Below are 26,174 nucleotides of genomic sequence, written 5' to 3' on the forward strand. Positions count from 1 at the left end.
AGCACAGATCTAAATTTCTTCCCAAATTTTTCCCCAGCTCTTGTGGGTTTTAGGGAGGAAAGTATTGGCTTGGCCAAAAAGTTTGTTCCAGCTTTTCTGTAAGATGTTATGGAAAAACCCAAATGAACTTTTTGGCCAACCCAATATAACGAAACCCACCATCTCTCTACCACTTTTTACTGAAGTTTCTTTGGCTAATGAATGTCTGTAGGGTTGCAAAGGAACCACTCAATATAGCTTGAGTGCATTGTGCATAGAAAAGAACCGGACACCTCAGTGATAGTGTTGACTGTGAGAAGGAAAACGTCATTGAAACAGAGTGGAGACCTCTTTCGGGATATTTTCTAATTGAGGCAATACTGAGATGGTCACTGACAAGCAAAGTTTTCAGATACAGAATTTCAGGGTAGGGTAAAGGCTTTCGTGTATTTAAACATGGAGAATACTTAACATTCTTTAATCTGGATATACTTTGATTAATTGATAGAGCATTTGATGGGGGTGCATCAAGAAAACTAAGTTTTGTAATTAACTGCATTGAGCATTGACTCTCCATTTTATTTCACATTAAAACTTTATTTTTGCCTTCACACTTTAGAAATGTTTATATCTTCCTTCCTGCTTTGCCCCCTTTGACCAGTTTTGTTCTGATCAAGCATGGCTTTCCCTAAACCACTGAGACTACTAGTATTTCTGTCTAGAACCTTGCTCTGCCTCCACTTTCTGCCCCTGTGCTACGTGTTGCCTCCTCTCCTTAGCATCCTCTGGAATTTACATGAAGGAACTTTCAAAATTGCAAAGCACCAGATATGTGCAGGCATAATTATTATTACCATGATGACTTTGTCTCTGCCTGTGTCCCAGATGATAGACAGTTGAGAAGCAAGGTCCCAGTCCATGGAAATAAAATTGAGAGGTCAACTTAGGAAGTCACAAGAACTGAAATACAAATTGAACCAAAGTGAAAAGCAGGAAGGGAGGGATAAATTAGGAATTTGGGATTAACAGATACACACCACTATATATAACATAGATAAACAACAAAGACCTACTGTAGAGCACAGGGAACTATATTCAATATCTTGTAGTAACCTATAGTGGAAACAAATCTGAAAAAGAATATATACACACACATACACCAAATCACTTTGCTTCACACCTGTTACATTGTAAATCAACTATACTTCAACTAAAAAAAAGTAAATTGAACCGTCTTCAGTCTGTCAGCATTGACCAAGTACTATTATATGAAAAATACTGTTCTAGGCAATAAGAGCTAAGGCAGGGGGTGGGTGGGTAGGAGGAGAGTGAGTTTCTCTATCCACTGATAAACTCTTCCAGTAGATCCTTGAGTCGCCATGGAACTGTTTCTGTAGCCCTTGCTCTGCCTGGTCTATACCCACACTGCCCCCTGGTGGGGGGCACTAATGATCAGAGAAGCATTTTAACAGCAGGCCTTTGCCAGGCTCAGTCCCCCTTGGACCTGGAGACCAAGGTCATTCACTCTGGTATTTCACAGCCAGGAACATTAATTGAAAGACTTCTGGGCTTTACTTTTACAGAACTTCTAACAGCGAGGCCAGGAGAACCGTTGTTTCTCCCTCACAACTGATTAGCGTCACTGTGTGCTCCAGACTAGAAAATGCCAGTGTGGTGGGCTTGTAGAGACGCAGTTTGTCAGTAATTAATATTATACTTGTCCCTCTCCTTTGAGTCAGGGAATCAGCAGAGCACTAGAGAACTGTCTTTTGCTCCAAGGATTGCCTTTTATCAGATGAACTTCCTATAAGTCCACTTTCAGGAGATCACAACTTTTCATTTTGGTGAGAGAAAGAGAAAGGAAGGAATAATGGGTTTAGTACCAAGACAACCCAGGACCAGCTGTTTCCAAGGTTCCCCTCCCTGGGCCAAGTAAAATTTGCTCTCAAATTTGATATTACCCCTGGTCATCCCTGATTTTCACCCAGATTTTTTTCCTTACTCAAAGCTCTCTCTATGGTATTTCTTTCCTTTCGTAATTTAACTCTTTATTTCCTTTTCCTCCTCAAAAGGCAAGACTAATGAGAGGAAATGGGGTATCTCTCCTCACTGGCTGGCCCCTGGGGTTGGTTAAAATGGAGAGAATGTTGACTGAAAAAACAGCCCCTGTGTGTCCTCATGTTTGATGCGTACAGGCCCTCACTCTGCTCAGCTGTCCCTGAGGGTGTTGGCCTCTTCTCATGCCTCTCCACCACCACCGTGAGCGTAGCAAAGAAGGGAGGGGATGGGGGAAGAAGAGGTGGAGAGAAGGGGAGGTGGGAGAACAGGCCTGGCCGGGGCCTGCTCAGAGGTGAAGCAGCTTTGCAAAGCTTCCCAGAGAGGAGGCCTGGTCTCTGCGGTCTCCACAGCCCCACTGCCTCCCCTGCTTTCTCCCTCCACCACTGATGCAGCCTCCAAATGGAGCCGGGCAGCACACACAGGGCCCGGGGGGCTGCTGCTCTGTCTCCAGAGCAGACCTGGATGGGGCGAGTTAACAGTCAGACCTTCCACGGAAGGACAAGGCTGTGCTGTTAGCTGAGAGCTGCTTGTCCGGTTGAGGGCATTCTTGCTTGCTAGAGGCTAATTTGAAAGTTATCTGCTCAAATACTTCATGGCCAAATAAGGTGTCAGCTGGTCCCCTAAAAGCTGAGCCCAAGAAGAAGATACAAGATAAGGAATAAAACCATATATATTAATCGTCTTTGAAAGTAATGAAAAGATCTCATTTTTCATAAGTTTGCTAACTTGGCTAAGATTGTGTGGGAATTCCAAGGGATACACAGCTTTCTACCGATTCACTCACCCACCCTCTCCCTCCTTCCTGTCTCTGGTCCAGTAGATTCCTCTGGCATCTCAAGCAGAACAGTTCTGTGGACCCCCAGGCTAGCCCCCTGCAGATTCTGATTCTACCCCAGATAGTCCTGTCAAGTCAGTTTTTCAGGACGAGTTAAGATCACATTTTTAATCCAGCTCAAATGTGTATCTTCCTGTGTGCTATAATGAAGTTGCAGGTTGATTTTAATCCTTATAATTAGACCATAAAGACGTGTTATTTTGTCATACTGCATCAGGGTTCTATGTTTCCTTCCCGCATTCATTTCACCACCTGGAAGCCAAAGGCCAAGGTTAGGACTACCTCGCTCACCCCTCAGTAAACAGTGACTCCCCTAGCCAGCCCCCTGCCTTGCCCCATAGTAAATGCTTGTTATCCCATCCAGAGACCCTGCAGCTTTGACATTCTTTCTCTTGGTGCTGCTGGAATTGTTGACTGTTGTCATAGTGAAGGGCAGTTAACGCGGTCTTGGGTTTGGGTTTTGGTGGGAGCTGAAGGGAACCCTGAGAACTGAATGCCTTCCTGTTTCCACAGAATTGCAGTAGTAGGTTGTTAGCTCTTGGCTCCAAGTGTGCCCTCTCTAGCTGGCGGTTTTCTCCATGATGATTCTGTAACATCCCCCAAGATGCAGCCTGACACCCTCCACTCCCAAAGCTTCTGCTACTGGGCTTCACATACACAGTATCCACGCTCAGTTTGAGTTGATCAGTCACAGAGGAAGGCAGCAACCCTGTAAGCCTGAACCCTGTAAGCCCTTCCAACTCTTCATTATCGACCTACTGTCTGCATTTTCCACTGGCTATCTTTGTATCACAGTCTAACAAAGGACTCACGTTATTGGTTTATTGGAAGAAATTTTTCCCCTTGTTTGGAAACTGACATCACTTGTGTAACTCACAAGGCGGGCATGTAGTCTGTCTGTGATTGAATGCCAGTGAGTGGCAGAGAAAAGATATTGATGGGTGGAAACCGGATGGCTCTGGTCTCCCATTCATCAGAAAGCAACAGATGTCAGTCCCCATATGGGGCCCTTCTAGCCAGCATTGTCACTGTGTCATCTCACTAGCAGAAAGGACCTGCGGGGTTAGAAAGTACAACTCCAAGGCTAAGCCCAGGTCTGCGAGGGGGAAGCACTATTTCAGTACTAGCTCTGCTTTGACCAGCTGGTGGGCTGGTTCCCCTCAGTTATTCTTGCAGCCTTGGTTATCCTGCAAGGAGCACAACGCCTCTTAGCCGGAGAACGATTGGGTTGGCCAAAGAGTTCGTTCGGGTTTTTGGCCAATCCGATACAAATCTGAACTAGGAATCCCAAGGATTTTGGGGGTTTTTTTGTTTGTTTTTTGTTTTTTTTTTGTGGTACACGGGCCTCTCACTGTTGTGGCCTCTCCCGTTGCGGAGCACAGGCTCCGGATGCGCAGGCTTAGCAGCCATGGCTCACGGGCCCAGCCGCTCCGCGGCATGTGGGATCTTCCCGGACCGGGGCATGAACCCGCGTCCCCTGCATCGGCAGGCGGACTCTCAACCACTGCGCCACCAGGGAAGTCCAGCATTTTGTTTTTGACTGATTGCTTGTTTCACAGAAGGACTTAAAACCCAGAGCTTAATACATGGTGGACACACAAATGTTTGTGGAAAAAAAGAGAAGTAATAGGTGTTAGAGCTCTTTCGTCAAATCAAGCAATGTGTTTTAGGGCCTGTCGTTTCTCTCGCAAAGCAGGCTTTTAGTTTTGTGCCTTATTGGTGCTTTTGGCCCATTATCTACTGTTCCCACTGGTGGACACAAGCTCCAGTCACAGGGAACAGACACAGAGAAATTACACAGAAGATTTCAAAACATTCTGGGAACCAGGAAGATCCGATTCAATTTGGATGCCAGCAAAACTTGCCCTCAGAGATGCTGGGAGAGAAGAGCAAAGCTACACAGTGTATTATATCACCTTAGTTGCTTAAGAACTAGGTACCAGGGAGTGAGACCATTGTAAACCGTTGGTTAGTGTCCAGAGAAAGGTGAGGGAGGGGGAAGAGCATGCAACCTTGCTGAGCCTGGGCCCCAGGCTGTCCAGGGGAGCCATCTATGGGGAAGTGGCTCACCAATGCATGGGGCCAGCATGGGGCTGTCACCACTTCTAAATGGACTTCTTTGTTTCCAGGCAACGTCCTGCCCTCGGAGAATGCCTGGCCTCACTGGCAGGTGCCATACCAGTGGCATTCCTGGAGCCCACCCTTGACTGCTACAACCCACTGTCAGTCTTCAACGCCAAAACCCCCAGGGAGAGGTCTAGTAAGTATCATCCCACAGAGGTCATCACTGATGTGCTTGAAGAAAGCAGCGGGAGGGAAGGCCACGCAGGCAGGGACGGCAGCCTGCAGCACTGTGGCTGGTTCACGTGGTCTGGGAGGGGCCGGGAGGTCAGAACTGGCACCGTGTGGCACGTCTCCATCTTGCTGGAAAAGTGGGCACAGGCAGGTACTTTGTTAGCGCTAGACTTTGGTTTCATCTTCTGTAAAATGAGGAGACAGTGTAATTGATTTCTAAATCCCTTGCATCCTAAAAATTCAGGTTCTCCTGTCTGCCCTGGTCTCCGTTCTCTTTCTGCACCTGGGGATATGGCTGCCCTTTACAGTTCCTCTCCAGAGTGTCAGTGGGAGGGGCACAGCTGCACTAATAACCTCGTTACACTCTTTTTTTTTTTTTTTCTGGTACGCGGGCCTCTCACTGTCGCGGCCCCTCCCGTTGCGGAGCACAGGCTCCGGACGCGCAGGCTCAGCGGCCATGGCTCACGGGCCCAGCCGCTCCGCGGCATGTGGGATCTTCCCGGACCGAGGCACGAATCCGTGTCCCCTGCATCGGCAGGCGGACTCTCAACGACTGCGCCACCAGGGAAGCCCCTAACAATTTGGCAGGTTTTTTTTGTTTTGTTTTGTTTTTGCGGTATGCGGGCCTCTCACTGCTGTGGCCTCTCCCGTTGCGGAGCACAGGCTCCGGACGCGCAGGCTCAGCGGCCATGGCTCACGGGCCCAGCCGCTCCGCGGCATGTGGGATCTTCCTGGACCGGGGCACAAACCCGTGTCCCCTGCATCGGCAGGTGGACTCTCAACCACTGCGCCACCAGGGAAACCCTCGTTACACTCTTCAAGTCCACAGACAGGCCGTGTTTCCAAGGATGATAACCACGTGTTCTCCATCTTCGGGGAAAATAAAGCAGAGAAAAACACAAGAAGGAACTGAAATTCTACAAGAAAGAGAATTTGACAGGAGTGTTGGTGCACTGAGTTCTAGAACAGTGGTTGGCAAACTCTGGCCACGGGCCTCATCTGGCCCGCTGCTGATTTTTGTAGATGGTGTTCTATTAGAACATGGCCACACCCACTCATTTACATGTGGTCTGCAGCTGCTTTAGCACTGTGTAGGGGAGGAAAAATAATTTTCCCTCTACCCTTCATCGTTCTTGGCCGAGAACCCCCCCACTAAAAAAAGACAGAATGACAGGAGAAAGACTTTTACTTATGTACCTATGTGTACATAAGGGAGCCCCACAAAGATATGAGGCTCAAAACCAGCCCAACAATTGAGGCTTATACACCATCCTGATCTAAGGAAAGGGTTAGGCGTCTGGGGCTTCAAAGGGGGTAGCCATTCATGGGAAAGTGAGAAGAGGAAGGATTTGGTGAACAGTTTGCCCTGCCACGCACATGAGTCTTTCAGATGAAAAAGTGATCTCGGGCAAGAGCTCTCTTCTGGTACGGGCACTTGTATCTAAGGTGAACTTTCCTTATAAATGCAGATTTTCCTTACAAAAGAGGAACTCTGTTTTCAGACACTCTCCTGGGTGTGCAGTTTCTTAAAACTAATCAGCTCAAAGTAACCCCTCTGCCAAAGGGGCGTATTTGGGCGTGGCCCATTCTGTTCCCCTTCAACTGCAGTGACACAGTTGAGCAGTGGCAGCAAAGACTGTCGGGCCTGCAATGGCTAACATATTTACTGTCTGAGCCCTTTGTAGGAAAAGTTCTCCCACCCCCTCTTCTAGGATAACCTAGAACTGGAATCCAAGGCAGGTGGTAAACCTGCTTCTGGAGGGTAGAAGAGAGAGTCCCCATGTGTGGATGAACTGTGATCCTGCTGAATGGCAACGGATTAGAACAGAGGAGCTTCCAGCAGGGACCTTGAATGAAGCTTGGACTCCAACGGGAAAGAACTACAATGATTTGATGCGACATGAAGCAAAAATTACCACACCGTGGGTCTGATCAATATTAAGAAAGACAGACCCCCCAAAATCATAGTAAACCATTTCTAACCATAACCTATCCTATTCAGAACCAATATTTTCTTAAAATATTGATGCACAGTACCAGCAGATGACTAGACTGTGCATCCGTTCCATTTGGTTCAAGCCCCCTTTTCAAGCTCTCATGGGTCCTAAGGGTGCTAGGAGAGGAAAGGTTCCTGTCACACTTTTCTCTGTCACCACTCTTCTTTCCGTCTAAGGATCCAGAGTACTAATAAGCGTTGGTGGCTTTATTCTCACTTGCTTTTATTACTTCAGATAAAAGAAGCACATGAGCCCCAGAAAGAAAGACCAGGACAATTTAGACAAGACTGTTGTTTAAAGTTCTCTTCCTGAGCTAGATATACAGCGGAGACTAGTGTTCTCAGAGCTCGTCGAGAGAGAAGCATCGCCAAGATGCCTCCACGTTCCAAAGTCTCACGTGAAGTCTCTCAGTTAATTCCCCAACCTCCTTAGCCTCATCTCACCCTTCCTCCTCTTTCATGGACTAGGAAAAATATAGTTCCAACCTTGTTTTTCTCTGCCATCTCATGATTCCGAATGAGTCACATCTTGCAGCTAAAGGAGGAGCTGAACAACTGAGCAGGCTTTGGCAATGTTGAGGAAGGGCTGTGACATCTGTAGGCAAAAGCCAGCAAAAATGTTGCTCCCCAACTCCAGAGGGACATGGGTCCAGTCATGACAGTGCTGGATACGTATACGTTTATTCTGCTCCAACTGTGATTCAAGAAAAAGTGTGTCTCTGTCTGTGTATCACCAACGTATAGAGCTTGCACCTTGGGAAAGAGAGAGACCTACTCTGCTCTTGAGCTCCCAGAGGTAAGCCTGTGCGCCACAACTACTGAGCCTGCGCTCTAGAGCCTGCGAGCCACAGCTACTGAGCCCACACGCCACAATACTGAAGCCCGCCCATCTAGAGCCCATGCTCCACAGCAATGAGAAGCCTGCATACCGCAAGGAAGAGTAGACCCCGCTCACCGCAACTAGAGAAAGCCCGTGCAGAGCAACAAAGACCCAAGGCAGCCAAAAATAAATAAAATCAAATCTTAAAAAAAAAAAAATGAATCAACAAAGACTGAATGCTGACCATGTGTATGGCTGTTGAAAAGTAGAGTGTACGCGAATATTTATTCTGGGATAACCAGGTTTGCCTGCAGCCAGAGAATGACTGATGGCTTGATGGACTCTGAGAAGGTAGACTTCATTCATTATACAAAGTAGGTGGCCTGAGGGACCAAGCAGGGAAAGGAATGTGACAGATGATGTGACGTGACAAATGATGTGAGTCTTTGGTTGAGAAATACAATATGAACTGATTTATCAAGGCTTCAGTCAGTTGGGCATCTCTCTTAATTAACAGTTGGTGTTTTGCCAGCAGAGTTACTCATATTAGGAACTCTTCTATCTTGTAATGTCCTGGAGCATTTTCTGACTCATCCAAAAACTGGAAAAGGTCTAATACTGTTATGCGCTAGATAAAATCTTTGGTTATGTGTGGCAGTGGTCTATTAATCAGAATAGTAGATTGACCAAAACATCCTACTCACCAGCCAGTTTACTTCCCAAATCCTTATTAGAAAGATCAACCAGAGAGAAAGGAGGTCCAGTTTCCATGTAAGCTGTCTGCCTATACTACAGAGACGGTGCTCTCTGATGCTGTCTTCTTGAGGGAGGAGCTGCTTGGTGAAGAAAATACTACTTTGGAATCTAACTCAGTGGTTCCCAGTGGTTCTCAGACACTAGCATGTATTAGAATCATTCGAAAGGCTTGCTAAAGAATGCCAGGTCCTACCCCTAGAGTTTCTAATTCAGTAAGTCTGGATTCTGAAGGTCCTAACAAGTTTCCGGCTGATGCTGCCACTGCTGGTGGGAGGATTTCACTTTGAGAACCATTGGTCTAGCAGATGAAAGGCCAGCGTGTTCTAATGGTCCCCTCTTACATTCTTGTGTCTGATTCTAATAGGACCCAGCTGAGCTGTTTTTCAGGTAGATAACTCAGCAGCATTCGTTCTGCAGGTTTATTATGTGGCATTTGAAGGACAAAACAACACGTACATCACAAATGTTTCTTCCCCTCGAGGACCATTTACATATAAATAACTTTTAAAGGTCATTGTAATGACTCCAGTGAAGCAACCGCAAGCAACTCTGTGTTTCTCTTAGGTAGGAAAAAAAAGCGTCCATGATGATGTATTCTCTGTGTGACATTTAAACACACACACGCCCCGAGCCTTCTCACGTATAATTTTACAACAAACAGTTGTAAACTTCAGCTGCATCTGTGGCAGTTGGCATTGTTCTGTGTGCGGAGCTTGACGGTAGAATGTTTGACGGTACTGTTCGTACCTATTGATTCTGACACTGTATGTGTCCAACGATTTTGTTCGTGAGAGTCTCCCCAGACCCCCATGTTGATGTCACCCCCGATTCTTGCTGCTCTGCAGCAAGGTACGGGCTGGACTTGCTCTCTGCAAATGACCAGCATTGGCAGTGGATGGTGTCTAACCTGTATAATTCCCTTACGCTGCAAATCATAGGCGTTCGATGCTCTTTGGCTTTCATGCTACTTTTTGTCCTTTTGAATTGTCTGGATTTAAAGGACACTGGTTCACTCCTCACTTCCAAGGAAGAGAGATCTGTAGCCTTCTCCCTGCCAAAAGGCCATACCGATAGCAACAGAAAATCACAGTTAGGGAAAGGGTGTTAGCACCTCACAGGGCCTGCTCCATAGCAGGGAGGCTCTTCCGAATCGTCCATCACTGTGCAGCTGCACACCATCTCCTAGAACCACTTGTAACAGCTACCGATTCACTGTCTCCAAGGCAGCCAGGATTATTCTGGATCTCTGCTCCAGGCAGGATAATTATGACAGAAATCAAGACAGTCCCTTCAATTGGCCAATATTCCTAAAAGCCAAGGAATTTGCTGTGGCCTCTTATTCATTAACACTTCCATTCCTATGGACTTAAAATCTAGGCAAGAGAGAGACTTCACACCAGCAGTAACCCCGTGGCAAAGGGCCTGCAGGCACAACCCAGTTCACTAAACGTCACATTTTATTTGAAGTTTCTGCTTTGTCCTTTGAAATTCATGAGAACTTTACACTTTACTCCTAATATCAAAAAGAATTTCCTCAAATCTTCTAGTGGATCTAATAGGCTCCACTAGTGGATCTAAAATGCACCACATTTTCCTCTTGCTCCGCTGACTCCCTAGCCCCCCTGGTGTCTGATGCTTCGGCCCCACTGTGAGAAGTTTGGCCTGTGGGTGGAGTCTGCAATGAGCTGCCTCCCAGGCCCAGGTGGACCCTGGGGGCTATGACATAAATGGACGCTCTGCAGAGCTTTCCGCTCGTGCTTCTTTTCAACCATGCCCTGCCCTGCCACTCAGAGCCCTTGTTTTCGTCTCACCCGTCAGGAACCTCAGGATGTTTCTGGTCTCTCCTCCTGTCTTGGAGGGAAAGAGTGTCTTTTGCCTTAAGAAGAACAAGACACATATCCCCTTGGCTTCTTCTTTTTGCTATTCTTGTATCTGACAACGTTTAATGTTGAACGCTGTCATCATCTCATCCTGTGTGTCCTCGTTCAGTGAAGCGACCTCAGTCACTCTGTGAGGAAGAGATAGGGCTGATTCACTATTCCTTGCACATAAACCTTCAGAAACAAAAAGGTTTAAGCGAATGACAAGAGGTCTTGGCAAAGGTTCCTTCAGGTCATCAATAACTTCTTTTGTAAATGCAGAAATCAATGTATGTGCAAAGCTTTCTTCCCCGAGATTTCAACTGGATGGAAGGTGTTGTCTCTGGTCCAGCTGAAAGAATCTCTGATGCAAGATGTTTCTTTTTCCTTTTTGAAACAGTACAGACATGATCCAGGTGACCCAACCACAAATTGGCAACTCAACACCGATGGGTTGCTTTTCTCCTAGCCCTGCCTTTCCTGCATGCACTGAGGCCAAGATGGAGAAGCAAGAGACTGACTGTATCACAGAGAAGTCTTATGAAATGTCCCTCGGCCATGTCTCTGTTATGCTCCTCTAAGATTCAGTTTAAGTGTTCTAACCTGAGTATGACATCTAGAAGATAACCCAGCCTCTGGAAGCTTCAGTCTTTACAAAGGCAGCAGGAGAGCAAAAGCTCCCCTGTATCCGGAGCTGACTTGTTTGAGGCTCTGGGGTGGAAAATTATGTCTAAAGACCAAAGGAGGGGTGGACAGAGAGAGAGAAGGTCGCACTATTTGTGCTTTTGAATTACTGTCCCTTTATTCTTCCTGTGCCCTCTCGGTCAGTTCTGGGGATGCCAGACACGGTGGAGGAGATGTGCCCTGACATCCCCCAGCTGGAAGGCCTGATGAAGGAAATCAACGACCTGGCCGAGTCAGGGGCCCGGTACACGGAGATGCCCCACGTCATCGAGGTGATCTTGCCCATGCTCTGCAACTACCTGTCCTACTGGTGGGAGCGGGGGCCTGAGCACCTACCCCCCAGCACAGGGCCCTGGTGCACCAAGGTCACCTCTGAACACCTCAGTGTCATCCTGGGCAACATTCTGAAAATCATCAACAACAACCTGGGCATCGATGAGGCCTCCTGGATGAAGCGCATTGCAGGTACCACACATGCCTTTCCTCCCCGGCCCCGGCCCCAGCACCAAGACGCCTGGACTCTCTTTCCTTCTCTTAGTCTATCTTTAAGCTATTCCCCCTCCCCGCACTTAGTTATTTAACAGTGAAAAGAATTGACTTATTCCCCTGTAGAGCTTCCTGGAGCAAATGCTCCTGCCTAACTCCCCAACTAATCCAGGTCCCTCGAATCTCCAGGAAGCCCTTCTTGATAAACTCTACCCAACTCCCATGATCATTGCTTATTTGCTTTTGGTACTTAAGAATTCCATTTGCTCCTACAGTAATAATTGTCCATATTTTCTCGGTAAGTGATCCTGCGTGTTTTCCACACGTACAAAACTCACTCCCATCTGGGCTGTACTGTAAGTTTCTAGCATTTGTATTTCACTTTATGCTTCCTAAGACGCTCTCTAACTTAGGTTCACAGTAGCCTCACTAGGAGTTCCGTCTTGTCTTGTATTCCTCCTTGCATGCAGTAGGCTCTTAATGAATGTTGTTGGCTGATTTTCTGCTCCTGAAACAACTCCAAAAGAGGAGAACCTTGGAAAATTAGTAACCACGCTTTCCACAGTCAGGAAACCATGAGTATTTTAGTGTCCTCTGTCAGAGTAGAGTTGAGAAGACAGAAGCTAAAGCAAAGTCATTGCCTTTGATGGACCTGCGGTTTTGATGGACCATAGCTGTTTCACCCCTACAATCTCCTAACCATAAAACACAGCGGTGGGATCAGTGGTAGCTATTAGCTTCCCGGACAAATGAGTAGATATTCCAAGGAAGAAAACTTCTACCGCCTTCCTGTCTCTGAAATGAACTTCAAATTATAAATACTTCGGGTACTGATGGCTCCTAGACAGTATAGACCTCTGGGAACATATGAGTAGATAAAGTTGGCCTTCCTTTCTTACCTAGTAGCCCAGGAATATTGTTAACCCTAAGGCAATTTGTTGAGCAGCTCTAATTTCTAAATCTGGATTAAGGGAAGGAAGGTAATGGAAGGATGGACTCCCTCAGCTTCCCCAGAGGTGCAGTGGAAAGATGTCACAGCACCCTGATGGGAACTGAACGGGACCTGTTATTTCACAGGTGAACCCATATCTCATTCAGTTAGGCCGCTTCATTCCTGGTGCCTGAACAGAGGCCATTTTAAATAGCAACCTCACATCAGCCATATCTGGAACAGCCGTTCCGATTCCAGATCCAGAGCAGAAATGCAGCCCGGTGAAGGCTGGAGTGTGAAACGTGAAGTTTCCACCTGTTGGTTAATGCTTCTCAGCAGAGAACTGTTTTCGCCTTCTCTTTCTAAAACAGCCGCACTTATGAAAGCAAAAAATAAGGTCAAGTGAGATTAAAAAGAAAAAGTGCTGGATTATAGGCTGTTTCTAGTCGAAACGCCCTACATGAAAGAACCTTTGAAATACACAAAACACGCATCAATGCACTTTGTGAATGGTTCATGACTCTTGAGAATTTTATTTCACTTATCTTTAAATAATTACTCTGATTCTCATCTTTATTATGGATTAGACCAATAGGATATTCCATTTAAGAAACTCGATGAGACATGTAAGTTTTATCTTTCTCTTCAAGAAGGCTGGAACCATAGTCCCAGGTCCCACTGATTGCTTGTTTCTGCTCATCGACTTCTAGTGGCGACCCCAGTCTGCCTCTCAGTTTATTATAGATGATAGTAGTTTCTCTGCTTTTCTCAGGGCCCAGAGGAGTCCCCAGGCAGTAGGTTGGCAGTTCTCAAGTCCTGGGGGCTGAGAACTGTGGTTGGGTCCATATGTTTTTAACAAGAGATTTTTCTATAAACCAGAAAACGTAGTATTGAGTGCCTACTCTTGACACAGCACAGTGTTGGTTATTATGAATAAAAGGCTTATAATCTCGCTAGTGAGCCAAAACCAACGTGAATGTACTCTAAAATGAAACAAGATAGCCTGTTATGAGGAGCTCAGAGGTATAGCAAACACCATACGTGAAAAGTTAAAGGGTGGCAAGGTTTCCCCGTGGCCTAGAGAAGCAGAACAGGAATAGAGACCTTCTCCTGTAGCTCCACCCCCACCCCCAGCAACTGAGGCTTCACGAGATGGAAGGGCAAGTGCTATCCTGAGTTGCCGGCTTTTCGCAGCCTCACCTTTGAGTATCCCTTCTTTCCTTTCATCGATTGTCATAACATGCAAAATGAGGGGGAGGCCCTTTGTTTGCAAACACAGTGTATGCCCAGCCAATCATCGGCAAAGCCAGGGCGGACCTGCTAAGAAGCCACTTCATCCCAACTCTGGAGAAGCTGAAGAAGAAGGCTGTGAAGACCGTGCAGGAAGAGGAGCAGCTGAAAGCCGACAGCAAAGGGGACGCCCAGGAGGCAGAGCTCCTCATTCTGGATGAGTTTGCCGTCCTCTGCAGAGACCTCTATGCCTTCTACCCCATGCTGATCCGCTATGTGGACAACAACAGGTACGGAGGAGGCCTAGGCAAGTCCCCAGGATGGAGAGACGGTATTGGGTTTTGTTACAGGTGAGAGAGGGAGGTCACAGCTGCCGCCGCCAGTGCCCCTCCCCCACAGAATCCCCAGTGTGGGACCTCTGGGCAATGCTCTCCTTGGTCAGTGATTCTACATGATCAGTGGCATGGCCACCCCTTCCATCTTCACAGGCCACCACAGGGAAGAGGGAGTTAGTCGAATAAGGGCAGCAGCGACCCACTTCTGCCCCTCTGCTGCTCTGTCACACATTCATTCAACAGACATTACCGACTGGGTGTCAGGCACTGTTGTAGGCATTAGGGGACAAGAGAGAACAAAACAGAAAGAGCTGTTGGCCCAGGGAGCTTTCATTCCGGCAGGAGAGTGGGGCAGGCAGACAATAAGCGAAACAAATACTTGCATGTTTACAATATACTTACTTATACACTTATAGATCTACTTATACACTTTACTTATAATTTACTTATCTGAGTAAATTATACAAGCAAAGTAAAGGGAATTAAGAGTGCCAGGGTGGCAGTTTTAAAAGAATGTTAACTGAGAAAGCGACATTTGAACACTGACCCGAAGGAGGTGAGGTCGGGAACCGTGCAGGTCTGGGGAAGGGTTATGTTCCCAGGAAAAGGAAACATCTGATGCAAGCCCCGAGGAAGGGGTGTGCGTTGGGATGTTCAGGGCATCACGAGGAGGCCAGTACAGCTGGAGAAGAGTGAGGGGCCAGGAAAGCAGGAGGAGACGTCCGAGAAGCCATCTTCTCTCCACGGGGCCGAGCGAGATGAGCATTTGGTGCAGGTTTCAAGATAAGCTGTGATGTGATCTGACTCAGTCTTTGACCGCTGTGGTGAGGGATCAGGGCAAATAAGGAAGTGAGCAGACCGGCCGAGAGGCTCACGGTGACCCAGTCAAGAGCTGAGGGTGCAGAGCAGACGAGTGGTGCCAGGACTGGGGCAGAGGATGGGGCTGGGGTTTCCTTTCAGAGTCCTGAAAATGTTCTGAAACTAGGAGTGATGGTTGTACTAAATGTTGCTAATGAGTAATTTTATGTTACGTATATTTTACCATAATTAAAAAGAAAAAAACAAAGAGTTGGTGATGGCTGGGACCAGGCTGGTAGCAATGAAGGTTGACAGAAGATGTCAGATTCTGGGCCTGTGTTAAAGGTAGAGCCCTTGGGACTGCAGATTGGGAATAAGAGAAAAGAGGGGAGTCAAAGATGATTCTGGGCAAATGGAAGGATGGAGTTCCCAGCAGTTGAGTTGGGGAGGATTGTGGATACAGAAGTTTTTTTAGGGCAAGATCAGGATATCACTTTCAGTCGTGTTAAATTTGAGCTTCCTCTTCAATACAAAAATGAAAGTGTTGAGTGGGCGGTTGAATATATGAGTCCAGAGTTCAGGAGGGAGGTCTGGTGTAGACATGAGAGTTTGAGAGTCATCCATACGTTGATATGTGGTCTTTGAGCGACATGAGACTGGATGAGATAAGTAAAGGCTTGAGAGGGAGAGAGAAGAGTTCTAAGGACTGAGCCCATGTGCTCAGGTCAGGCAGAGGGGAAGGAACCCGTGAGTGAAACTGAGAGGGAGCCACCAGTGAGACAGGAGGAAACCAACAGAATGTTGTGTCCTGGATGCCAACTTCACAAGGGATTTCCAGGAGGGAAGAATGATGAATGAAGGTTGTTGGTGACCTTGACAAGAGCAGCTTCAATGGAGCGATGGAGATGAGGACCTCTTTGGAGTAGGTTGGAAGAGAATGGGAGAAAAGGACTTGGAGATAGCAGTACAGACAACTTATTCAAGGAGTTTTACTCTAAAGGGGAACAGAGAAACGGGCTGCTAGCTGGGGGAAGAAGTAGGCCCAAGAGGAGAGTTTTTAAGATAGAGAAGGTGCTTGGAGGTTTGAGGAGGAAGGAGGCAGCGCCCAGGGAGAGTGGGAGAGCAGGTGGACCAGGGAAGTGGGTGGGATTGCCGGGCACATGCAGGGCCCCACTGGAGATCTGCGCTCGTGAATTGAAAGTGGGACCCATTGGCAAGTCGTGTTTTTCTCCAGCCAGTTTGGCTGCCAGGTACAGGCCCAGACTGGGAAGAGAGTTAGATTTAACCAGGGTTGGGGCTTTGCAAAATGAGTGTGACAAAGAAAAATGGGTTAGGGAGTTGAGGGTGTATATTATAGGGTAATTCTAAAGATTGGCCATGGGATTTAAGCTGGATGAGGGGGAAAGGAAGGCATAGGAGCCTAATGTTCACGAACAGGCAAAGGAACAAAGGACTGTAGGTCCCAGTGGAAGGCAAAGACCAAATAGATGTCTTTATTATACCACACCCTCTTAAAGTTTAGAGGCCTAAACTGTAAGTTTGGGAAGGTTTAATTTTCAAATACTCCATTGTAGTTACTGAAAAGACCTAGGGATATTGGGGGGAACGTTGCTGACCTTTTGAGTGATATGCCATTCTGTCATGGGCAAGGAATACGTCTGGATATGCCCATTTTAGCATTTAGCATTTAGCATTTCATAAGGTAAATTGTACTTACTGTTTAAAATATTTACTTAAGATTACTTATATTTAGCTTTACAAAATAAACATCTTACACACACTATATATAAGTGTGTGTGTGTGTGTGTGTGTGTGTGTGTGTATGAAATTCCTTACCTATCTGTGGGGAATTTTACTCACTGTCTCAAAAGAAATCCTGCTTTCAGGGTCATCATTTTAGTCATTTCTGATAACATAATTATGTTAGCAGGTTAGCGAAGGAATTTGTCAGAGTTTGAGGTGAAAACAGAAATGAAAGTAGAGTAAGGTTGCCCCTGGAATAGCTCTTTAACTGCATTTGTCACTATTGACAATCAAGATGCAAGATAGAGTGTGTTCCACTTACACATTGTTTGACAGTTGCTAAAAATGGCAATGTCAGAGAGTCTTTGAGATCATCACTAATTCATTCATCCCCACTTCTCAACCCTTTCTTCCCTGAACACCAGGGAGCATTATGGCCATCTGAGCCTCACTTAGAAATACTTCCTTCCTGTGTGTGTGCCTTTACCTCCTTCAAGTTCTTTCTTCACCCAAAAGAATTGGCTGGCTTGGAAGCACGGGATTGTGGAGTTGGCAGGAATAATAGAGGCCAGCTCATCTTACCTATAGCTGGATGAATCAATATCCTCTTCCCTTTTCCTAGCGGTGCATTTCCTGCCTGATTGTCCACCACGGTTATGGATGACAGGTACAACCATACTGTGCGTGCCTTCCCATTCTCGTTTCAGACAGTTAAAGCCATTTTGGTTCAACTCTTTCTCATTCATTTTTTTTCTTCCAGTTTTATTGAGATATAATTGACACACAGCCCTCTGTAAGTGTAAGGTATACAACAGAACGATTCGACTTATATACATCATGAAATGCTTAGAATAAGTTTAGCGAACATCCATCACCTCGCACAGATACAAAATAAAAGACACGAAAAAGTATTTTTTCCTTGTGATGAGGACTCTTGGGATTTACGCTCTTAACTTTCACGTATAACATACAGCGTTAATTAGATTAATCATGTTGCACCTTACACCCCCTGGGACGTACTTATCTTACAACTGGAAGTTTATACCTTTAACCACCTTCATCCAATTCCCCTTCCCCGCACTCTGAACCGTTTTTGAGTTCAGATCTGTTATCTCCTATCAACTCTGATTTTGCTCTCTAGAGCCACACAAAACTACTCCAATCTCTCTTGTGGCAGCTCTTTAAACATTGAAGAGAGCCATCTTGTCCTGTCCTCCCCTGTTTTCTCTCGTCATATTAAACCTTTGGACTTCCTTCAGCCCTGTCACAGCAGTGTTCCAAGTCTCTTCGACAGCTGAAACAGTCTTCTGAAGAGAAGCTTCTGTGGGTCAGTGTTGAACCTGAAGCTGACCCAGAATAAGCAAGAGCTCCCAGCGTGCTGTGGTCCGAGCAGGGCGAATCAGGGTTCCATGTCCTCATGCCGGGAGATTATACATCAACATAGGTTCAACAAACCTCTCTACACAAGGCAGCAGCGCCTCAGCCTCCTTTCTGGAAATCAGACACACTCTGAACAGAAACGACCAACTTTAAATAGTACGATTTGGGGTGAAAACCCATCTCGCAGACTGTTGAAGGGAATCCAAGTGAATCCTGTGTGGTGACCACCTCGGGCTGTATCCTCTACAAGAGGCTCAGGAACAAGGCAGAGATAAGCTCTTACCTCTTAGTCAGACAACTGGGCAGTGAATATAGGAACATGGCTTTACTTTCTTTCAAAACCTGATAACTGGCTTTACTTTCTTCAAAAACCTGATAAGTTGTCATTTTGACAATAGCAGTCTAACGCTCCTTTATTCTCCTGCCTTTTGTTTCTGTTTTGCCTCTAAACCCAACTGTCTTCCCCACCTACAGCTTTGCATTTCCCAGCTGCCTTTTGGCAGCATGCAGAGCAGATGATACAAGAAACCCACAGGTCGGTTAAGTACCTCCAAAAGGATCAAATGTCTGAATGTTGAGAAAGGTCTGAGTTCTGTGGAAGGCTGGGAGCAGGGAAGAGAGAGTCTGGTTGCATCATTTGGGGGTAGGACGTATATACGGGCAAGTTGGAGAGGCAAGGTCAGGTTCTTCTGTCCTCCTGCAAATACTGACTTAATCTGGTTTAAGAGGTGCAGAGAGTTTACGTGCCTGGGGGAAAACACTTAACGGTGGGTTCATGTGTACCCACCATTCTGAACCTGAAGAAGGAACCTCACTAGAGACAAAGAGTAAAAATCTGCCTCTTGGAAGAAGGGTGTTGAAAACAAAATTCATTCAGCTGAAACTGCATTCCCATATGAAGGCAAAAGTATGCAAAGCCTCTTTCTCCTGTGAGCAAATGTTTACCTGAGATTTTGTTTTCAGTGTTCCTGCGACTCACACTGGCGGTGGCTGTGCTTTTCCTGGGCGGAATAGGATGTGACCCCTTGCCTCTTCCCACTCAAGGCACAGTACAAGCCTATAAAGCACATTTAAACCAAAACGGTGCAGAAGGAACAGCTGGCAGCTCTGATAAAACCTGACACTTGACCCTGAAAAAGCGCTCCTGAAAAATCAATATGAAAGAAATCAAAAAGCATTACCAGTCTCAAGCCTCGAGTTTGGATTGCATTTGGCTTCTAGTGATGGATACCTTACAGAGTGGCTTAAATTAGAAGTTAAATCTCACACGTGAAGGAAGTCCAGAGAGAGCCAGTCCATGGCCAGTACGGCTGCTGTTCGTTAGAAGCCCTCACTCCTCTGTCTTTCTGTCCTCAACATTGGCGTCCATGTTCAAAGTTACTTCGGGTGCAACATGCCAGTTAGAGTTTGAGCTGTCGTGTTTTCATTCCAGAGAGGAAGTAGAAAGGCAAAAGGGCACCTTCTGCTATCTGATCCTTTTTAGAGAGTTTTCCAGAAGGCTCATCCAACAGCTTCCTCTTCCATCTCATTGATCAGAACTTAGCTCCACGGCTGTCCCTCGAGGGGGGCTGGGTAATGTGACCTTCAGCAGGGCACAGTGCCACCCGGAGTAAAATGGGGGTTTGTGCCTAAGGAAGAAGAGGAGAATGAGTGTTGGGCAGACCACCTGTAGTGTCTGCCTATAAAGGAGAGGCTAGTTGAGGTAGAAAACAAGGAAGATTAGACAAAAATGTCCATGAGGCTGGAACTCAGGGCGGGAAGGAATTGAGGAGATGAGAAAGGAATCCAGAGGTGGTCTTGGCCTCATGAGTGTTCACCTTTCTTCCTTAGCCTGGTGCCTTCCGTGAATGGGCAGACGGTACAGGCTGCTCAGAGCAATTCAGTCTGATGTCCCAGGGCTTAGGGAACTGGCTTCTTGATAGCTATTACCATGCATACCACCAAGGGACATTAGGTTTTTTAGACCATTCATGACAGCCCCAAAGTTTTCTTTAAGAAAAACGATAGACAATTTAATTTCTAATGTGTTACTTTATGCAGATATTTACTCACCCAGCCATTTCAAAATATAATTCAAACGCACAAGATAGGGGCAAGACAACTTTTAGGAAATGACTGAATTCTACGGCAATTGAGCCTTCTTGTCGCCGCTGTGAAATTTCTTAACCTAGCCTAGTATTTTTTTTAAAAATGAGTAATGCCTATTTATAGGGAATTTGCAAACCATTTCAAAGGGCACAGGAGGTGTTTGGTCTCTGCCTATACACTTTATATAACAGTTAAAAAAAATTATTGTCTTACAGATTTCATTCATAAAAGTGGCTTTGAAAGGAAAACGGGCAAGGCCTGAACTGTTCATAGAGTGCTCACAATTTCAGAGGTTTGACAAGATTAGATGTCATACTGACCAAGACTTTCCTAGTCTCGCTAGACTTGAGGATTAAAGGAGGCCTGTCCCAAAACTTAGAATGTAACCTGCATCACCTCTTCAGTTTAAAGGAAAACAAAACCTTACCTTTGACCATTTTGAAATGTTGATTTCTGACATCTGTTTGCTAAGAGAATCCTGGAATCCTTTGGTAACATGGAAATGATTATTGTAGGTCTTCAAAAATACCTACAACAATTGCATGCCTATATGTAAGCATGCAAGGAATATATCGATATTTAGTCTCTCTGAAGATTGCCTTCTATGGGAATGCAATTTTATCCGGATAAATGTGTGCATCTGGTGTGGGTATAATTTTTAGAGTGTGACTCTTTCAATCATTGCTGAATTCCACATGCATATTCACTTATCTTTCACCTCAGATCTAACTGGCTCAAAAGCCCCGATGCTGACTCTGACCAGCTCTTCCGCATGGTGGCAGAGGTCTTCATCCTGTGGTGTAAATCTCACGTAAGCACAGATGGGGGCCCTGGATTTAGAGTTGGTGGGGAAAGGTACACCTCAACTTTCTTGTAATGTTTGCTTTTTTATTTCCCCCCACTTAGAACTTCAAGAGGGAAGAGCAAAATTTTGTGATTCAGAACGAAATTAATAATTTGGCATTTTTAACTGGAGACAGCAAAAGCAAGATGTCGAAAGTAAGTCCATAGAAATCAATTCCAAAGACTCTCCAACCTTGACCTAAGCTACATGTCTTGGGTGTATGAAGGGATTAGCTCCTACTGCGTTTAGGTCAAACAACAGAGACCAACAGGTCCACTGTTCTTTCTTTGAGAATGAGCCAGAAGAAACTGCTCTCAAACAAGCATGGTCATCACATTTTATGAATAAGTAGCTGCTTTCTTTGTGCGTCAGAAAGTTTAAGTTTCAAGACTTGCCTAAGGCCTTCAAGAGGTCTCCAGAACAGAAGCTGCTGTTACTTGTTTTAAAGCAGAACTCCCTGCTGTGTAGAAAAGCTACAAAAATACATGTGCCTAGAGCCACCTTTTAATTAGCTGTGAGGACATTGCCTTGCTTTGAAGATTTCGTAGACACGTATTCTTACAGTGCACTTGTTTTCTTCCTATCTTGAATGTCTTGTAGCTGCTTTATTTCAGCTGTGCTGACCTCTTAATGCCTTCTGTTTATTTTCCACGTGAGTTGCATTCAGAAACCCAAACATTTGTCCATCCCCCTGCAGGGAAATGTTTGAAAGAGGGCGTTCCAAAGATCTGTCTGAAAACAGAGTCACCTACAGGGAGGGTGTCGCAGTATTGAATACAGGAGGGGCAGCCGGCCTCCGGGTTCCCCCTGAGTCAGCTCTGCACAGGGAGGTTTTGCTGTTTTTATTGGAGAGAATTCTCAGACACACTCCTTTAGGTGTACACACAAAAACAAGGCTTACTTAAATGTGCTGTTTCGTTCCCGGCTGTCATGGCTTACCTGGACTCTCTTCCCCTGAGAAGCGTGCCTGGGTGAGGGTTGACTGTACTGTCACGTATAAGAGACGTGTGACACCTGAGATGCGCATCTCTCTCACTGCTGGTACAGTGCTGCCTCTGAGGACCAGGAAGGTGGAGTGTGCACGGGAACCCCTCAGAAGTGAGAACCAGTTCTGGAAAGATGACAGTCGCGTGTTTGTAGCAAAGCTCTTGGGGCAACCTTCCAAATAACCATTTGAGATAGAAGACCTTTGTATGCAGAGCTGCAGACCAGGGGCCACCAAAAGTGAAAACACCCAAAACTTCACCAAGCATGCCTAGCTCTGGTCAGCTGCAATCACTCTGCACTTTCCATCCCTTCCATCTTTAAGCTATGTTGACATTAACACTTCTTCCAGCATCCAAAATTTGATTCTTGGAGTTTAGAATCTGGTATGCGCTGTTTGGTAAAGTTTGATAAATAGAACTGTGCACATACAATGTAGAGAGATTAGGTGTATATATATTCACATTCAAGAGGAATCTTTGCTGCAAAGGAAGCTTACTTAAGGTGCATCCTTTTGTGCTTTGGATAATTTTTATTTGATTTTCCAAAGTTTATTTTGCATTTGACTTTTGGCATACACAGCTGCTCATGTGAGGTACAGGAGGAAGGATATTTTCAGACTCCTGATCCCTGGATATCTATCCCTAAGTTCCCTCTGAAGGGTCTTCTTACAGCCATTACAGTGTCTCGTTTGACCCTGTCCGCCTACCGAAAGTCACTGAATCCCAGACAGATTCCTTGCTACCTTCAACTTGGGGTAGATCTTCTGGCTTTTGACTGAACCAGCTAGCATCCATTGTTATTGTCAGCGGATGGCAAAAAAAGCAAAGAAAATGATTCTGGTACAAGAATTTGGATCCCAGATGAGCAGAAATGGCAAAGATAATCTCAGCCCTCTGGTGATGAATGGCTACTCAGGGTCCTTGGGTTTATACTTGGAAAGAGAAGAGGTGACAAAGAATGATGTTTCAAAATTAACCTACTAACAGACTAACCTGAAGTTGTTCATTCACATCACTGAACGAGGAAAAGGGTATGTTAGTCTAGTCAGAGGATGAGCGTATTCAGAACCTGTGCATCTTTCCTGCTGGTAAGGTTAGTCCATAGGAGCAGATGCTTTCATTTCATTTCCATTGACATTGTATGCCAGTTTTTTCTGAGATGTGTTGGAGAGGGTCAAAGTTACAGTGTAATGGATGTAAGGACACTCCCTAGATGTTAAATAATGTTTGCTGTGCTTCTCAGGGTAACAGATATTCATATTGTTCCTGTGGCCTCAGTTGAGGCACAAAGTGTAGTAGCAAACAGGACTAGAGCCTGAAAGGAAGCGAAGTCCCACTCTTGGCCCAGCTGCTCGGTATAGGTATAGCCTTGCATCGTCCACTTAACTTCTCGGGGCCCCAGTTTACCAATCTGTAGAATGGGCTAGAGCTTACTGCCTGGCTTCTCGCAGCTCTACTAGTAGGCCCTGTTGGAAAGTCAGTTTTAAATGCATCTCTAGAATTGAATAATGTTACATAAATGCAGCACATTATTTCAGACAGAGAGATATCATACCTCCAATAAACAGCAACTCATAGCCATGTCTGGTGTTTTTTGGATGTAGAACTACATATTGCGAGGATGGGGAGGGGGTATTCTCTTTATTATCAGCTGAATCCCCATTGCCTTTGCCTCCCTGAAATTACATGTTCTCTCTACTACCTGATCTGCATGGTCACCTGTGCTTGCTTTTATCTGCACTCATAACTGAATTCTGGTGTTGTATAAATGAAGTTGGCCTCCGTGCATGTGGCAGAGATATGTGTGCTGGAATGCTGCACGCCCACACACACTGCACATGCCATTGCAGATGGAAAGGAAGTGGAAAAAATATACAGTGGGCCACACTGTTCTTACTTGATCAATTGAAGGTCAGTTCAAAGATGTGTCCTTTTTTCCAGCAGCTAAAGCACGTTTTGGGGAGAGCTCATTGTATTGTCTTTTGTTTGTATAACACCAGTTTGCAAATATATGTTCAGCAATACATAACTAAGCTGAGCACGGTGGTTTTTGTTTTGTTTTTAAACTCGTTTTGTTTTCTGGAAAAATGGCAGCAGCTTCCTCAGAGGGGAATGGTAAGTTAGAATGTGTTTAGCCCAAGAAATGCCAGTTCCTTGACCAAGATTATAAACAGTAAAAGAGTTGTGATGCAGCACATGTTAGAGTGCCTCGTGTAAAGCCACTTCACCCCATGAGCGTGATTTCAGTGAATTGGAAAAGGGCAGGGAGGAGTTGAGAAGACACCTTTGTGCTTGTCCAGGGTATTCAGAATGATGCGTGTGACTTTGTTTGCTGCTTCTTCCCATCCCCCTAGCTGCTCACTCTCCTCTCTCTCATTCCCTCCACCCCCCCACCTTTTTTCACTTTCATTTATATTCCCTTTGCTCTTGCACTTGTGTAGTTCAAGTGCTCTCTCTCCCTCTGCCCCCCTCCCCCGTCTCTTCTCTCTCCCCCTTCCTGTTCCCTCTCTCTCATCTTCTCCCTGTCTTTCCCCCTCCCCCTCCCCCATTCACTTCATCTCTCTGTCTCCCATCCCCTCCCCCTCTTCTGTCTACCATTCCCTCCTCTACCCTTCCCTGTTCTCTTACTGCCCTCCCTCCTCCTTTAGTGCCTCCCTCTCTCTCTTTCTCTCTGTCTCACTCTCCTTCTCCCTCTTGCTCTCTCATTCTCAGACTGGCTTCTGGACATTCACCTTTCCCTCTACCATCTATCGTTGGGTTGACTGGTCTCTACTTCCCTCACCCTCTCAGTGGGGATGAGCACTTCAGATGGCACAGCTCTGCCCTCGTTCCGAAGCCTCCCCGTGTGCTGTCTCAACACAGCACACCACCTACCGTGTGCTGTGTCCTCCTCCAACTCCTTTTCCCTTAAGAGTCTCTGTTTTTTTAAAGTTCACACATAAATTGTCTATTTGGTCATAAACTATTGGTGATAAAGTGTGGGGAAATGACATGATTTTGAAGGTATAGGAATTTCTAGATTTCTGTTTCGGAAATAAAAACTTTCAGCTAACATTTAAAAGATGCATAAATAGATCGATAGATAAATACATATTTACACACACACATAAAAGCATTTCCAGCATTAGGGAAATGCATTGAGTTAACTAATCCTAGCAATATGTGAAGAAAATAATAAAATTAGAACCTATAGCGTGTAGGAGCCTTTGACCTAAGGTATATTTAAAGGTCACAGCACAGAAGGGAGATTCCCCATCCTTTGGGCTGTGGGGTGATCCTGAACCACCTTGGATATTCCTAGAGTACATTTTTTAGAAACTTTTTTTAGGGGAAGCACACACATGGCCCGTTAGTTCAGTTCTCCCTACTCTTTTTGTAACCACAGATCTTCTGGAGGTGATAATGTGGTGGGTGGAAGGAAAAAAGAAAATTGGGGTCTTTGGTTACATGACAGATCGTCTGCATCCCACCCAGGTGCCAGGAGGGAGGTGGGAGGCGGGGAAGGCATGAGATCTAAGAGTTCACTTGGGTGGCCAGATCTGAAGACCACCAGGGTCCGAGGGTCACACACTCTGGAAGGCTGGTCTCTGATGACCTTGCCCCAGGGATGCACTGCTTGGTCTGGGTGTAAGTCCTTTTGATCCAATTAACCTCCATCCTAACCTCCCACCCGCTCTTCATGCTGTGCTCAACCGGCTTCCAGAGCCGTTGGTTTTCTATGGTGTTGGCAGAGGAATGGGGGTGAAAGACCTGTGACTAACATGTGGTGCCTTGTGTCTTGGACCCCTGCTTTCACTGACTGACTTCTCCTTGTTTCTTTTCTCTTGTCTTTCCACACAGGCCATGCAAGTAAAGGTACAGGTCAAATGCATGACGTGTCTTTTCTGTCCTAGTATTAGAGGTGCCAGGCTCTGGCCACCCTCTGCACTGTGATCACCGTGGGGGTGGTACAGAATGGATCTCCCCACCTGGAGGTCCCCAGGGCCTGCTTCAGGGAAGACAACTGCCTGTCAAAGAGTGAATGTAGGCCCTACCCACCCTCGGAATGGGGAAGCCGGGGAAGCCAGCCAA

At 46.0% G+C, this 26,174-nt stretch overlaps 1 protein-coding gene across 1 annotated transcript in view; it reads left to right on the top strand.

Annotated features, from left to right (window-relative positions):
* Positions 1–26,174, top strand: part of RYR3 (ryanodine receptor 3) — a 364,723-nt gene that overhangs the window by 285,128 nt on the left and 53,421 nt on the right. The window contains exons 64-69 of the mRNA XM_060293473.1: positions 5,002–5,132; positions 11,427–11,747; positions 13,979–14,219; positions 20,997–21,084; positions 21,180–21,272; positions 25,944–25,958. Of these exons, the coding sequence (XP_060149456.1) occupies positions 5,002–5,132; positions 11,427–11,747; positions 13,979–14,219; positions 20,997–21,084; positions 21,180–21,272; positions 25,944–25,958 (889 nt within the window). The remainder of the gene's footprint in view (positions 1–5,001; positions 5,133–11,426; positions 11,748–13,978; positions 14,220–20,996; positions 21,085–21,179; positions 21,273–25,943; positions 25,959–26,174) is intronic.

The sequence above is a fragment of the Globicephala melas genome, chromosome 2 (genome assembly GCF_963455315.2).
Source record: "Globicephala melas chromosome 2, mGloMel1.2, whole genome shotgun sequence".
Classification (NCBI taxonomy): Eukaryota; Metazoa; Chordata; class Mammalia; order Artiodactyla; family Delphinidae; genus Globicephala; species Globicephala melas.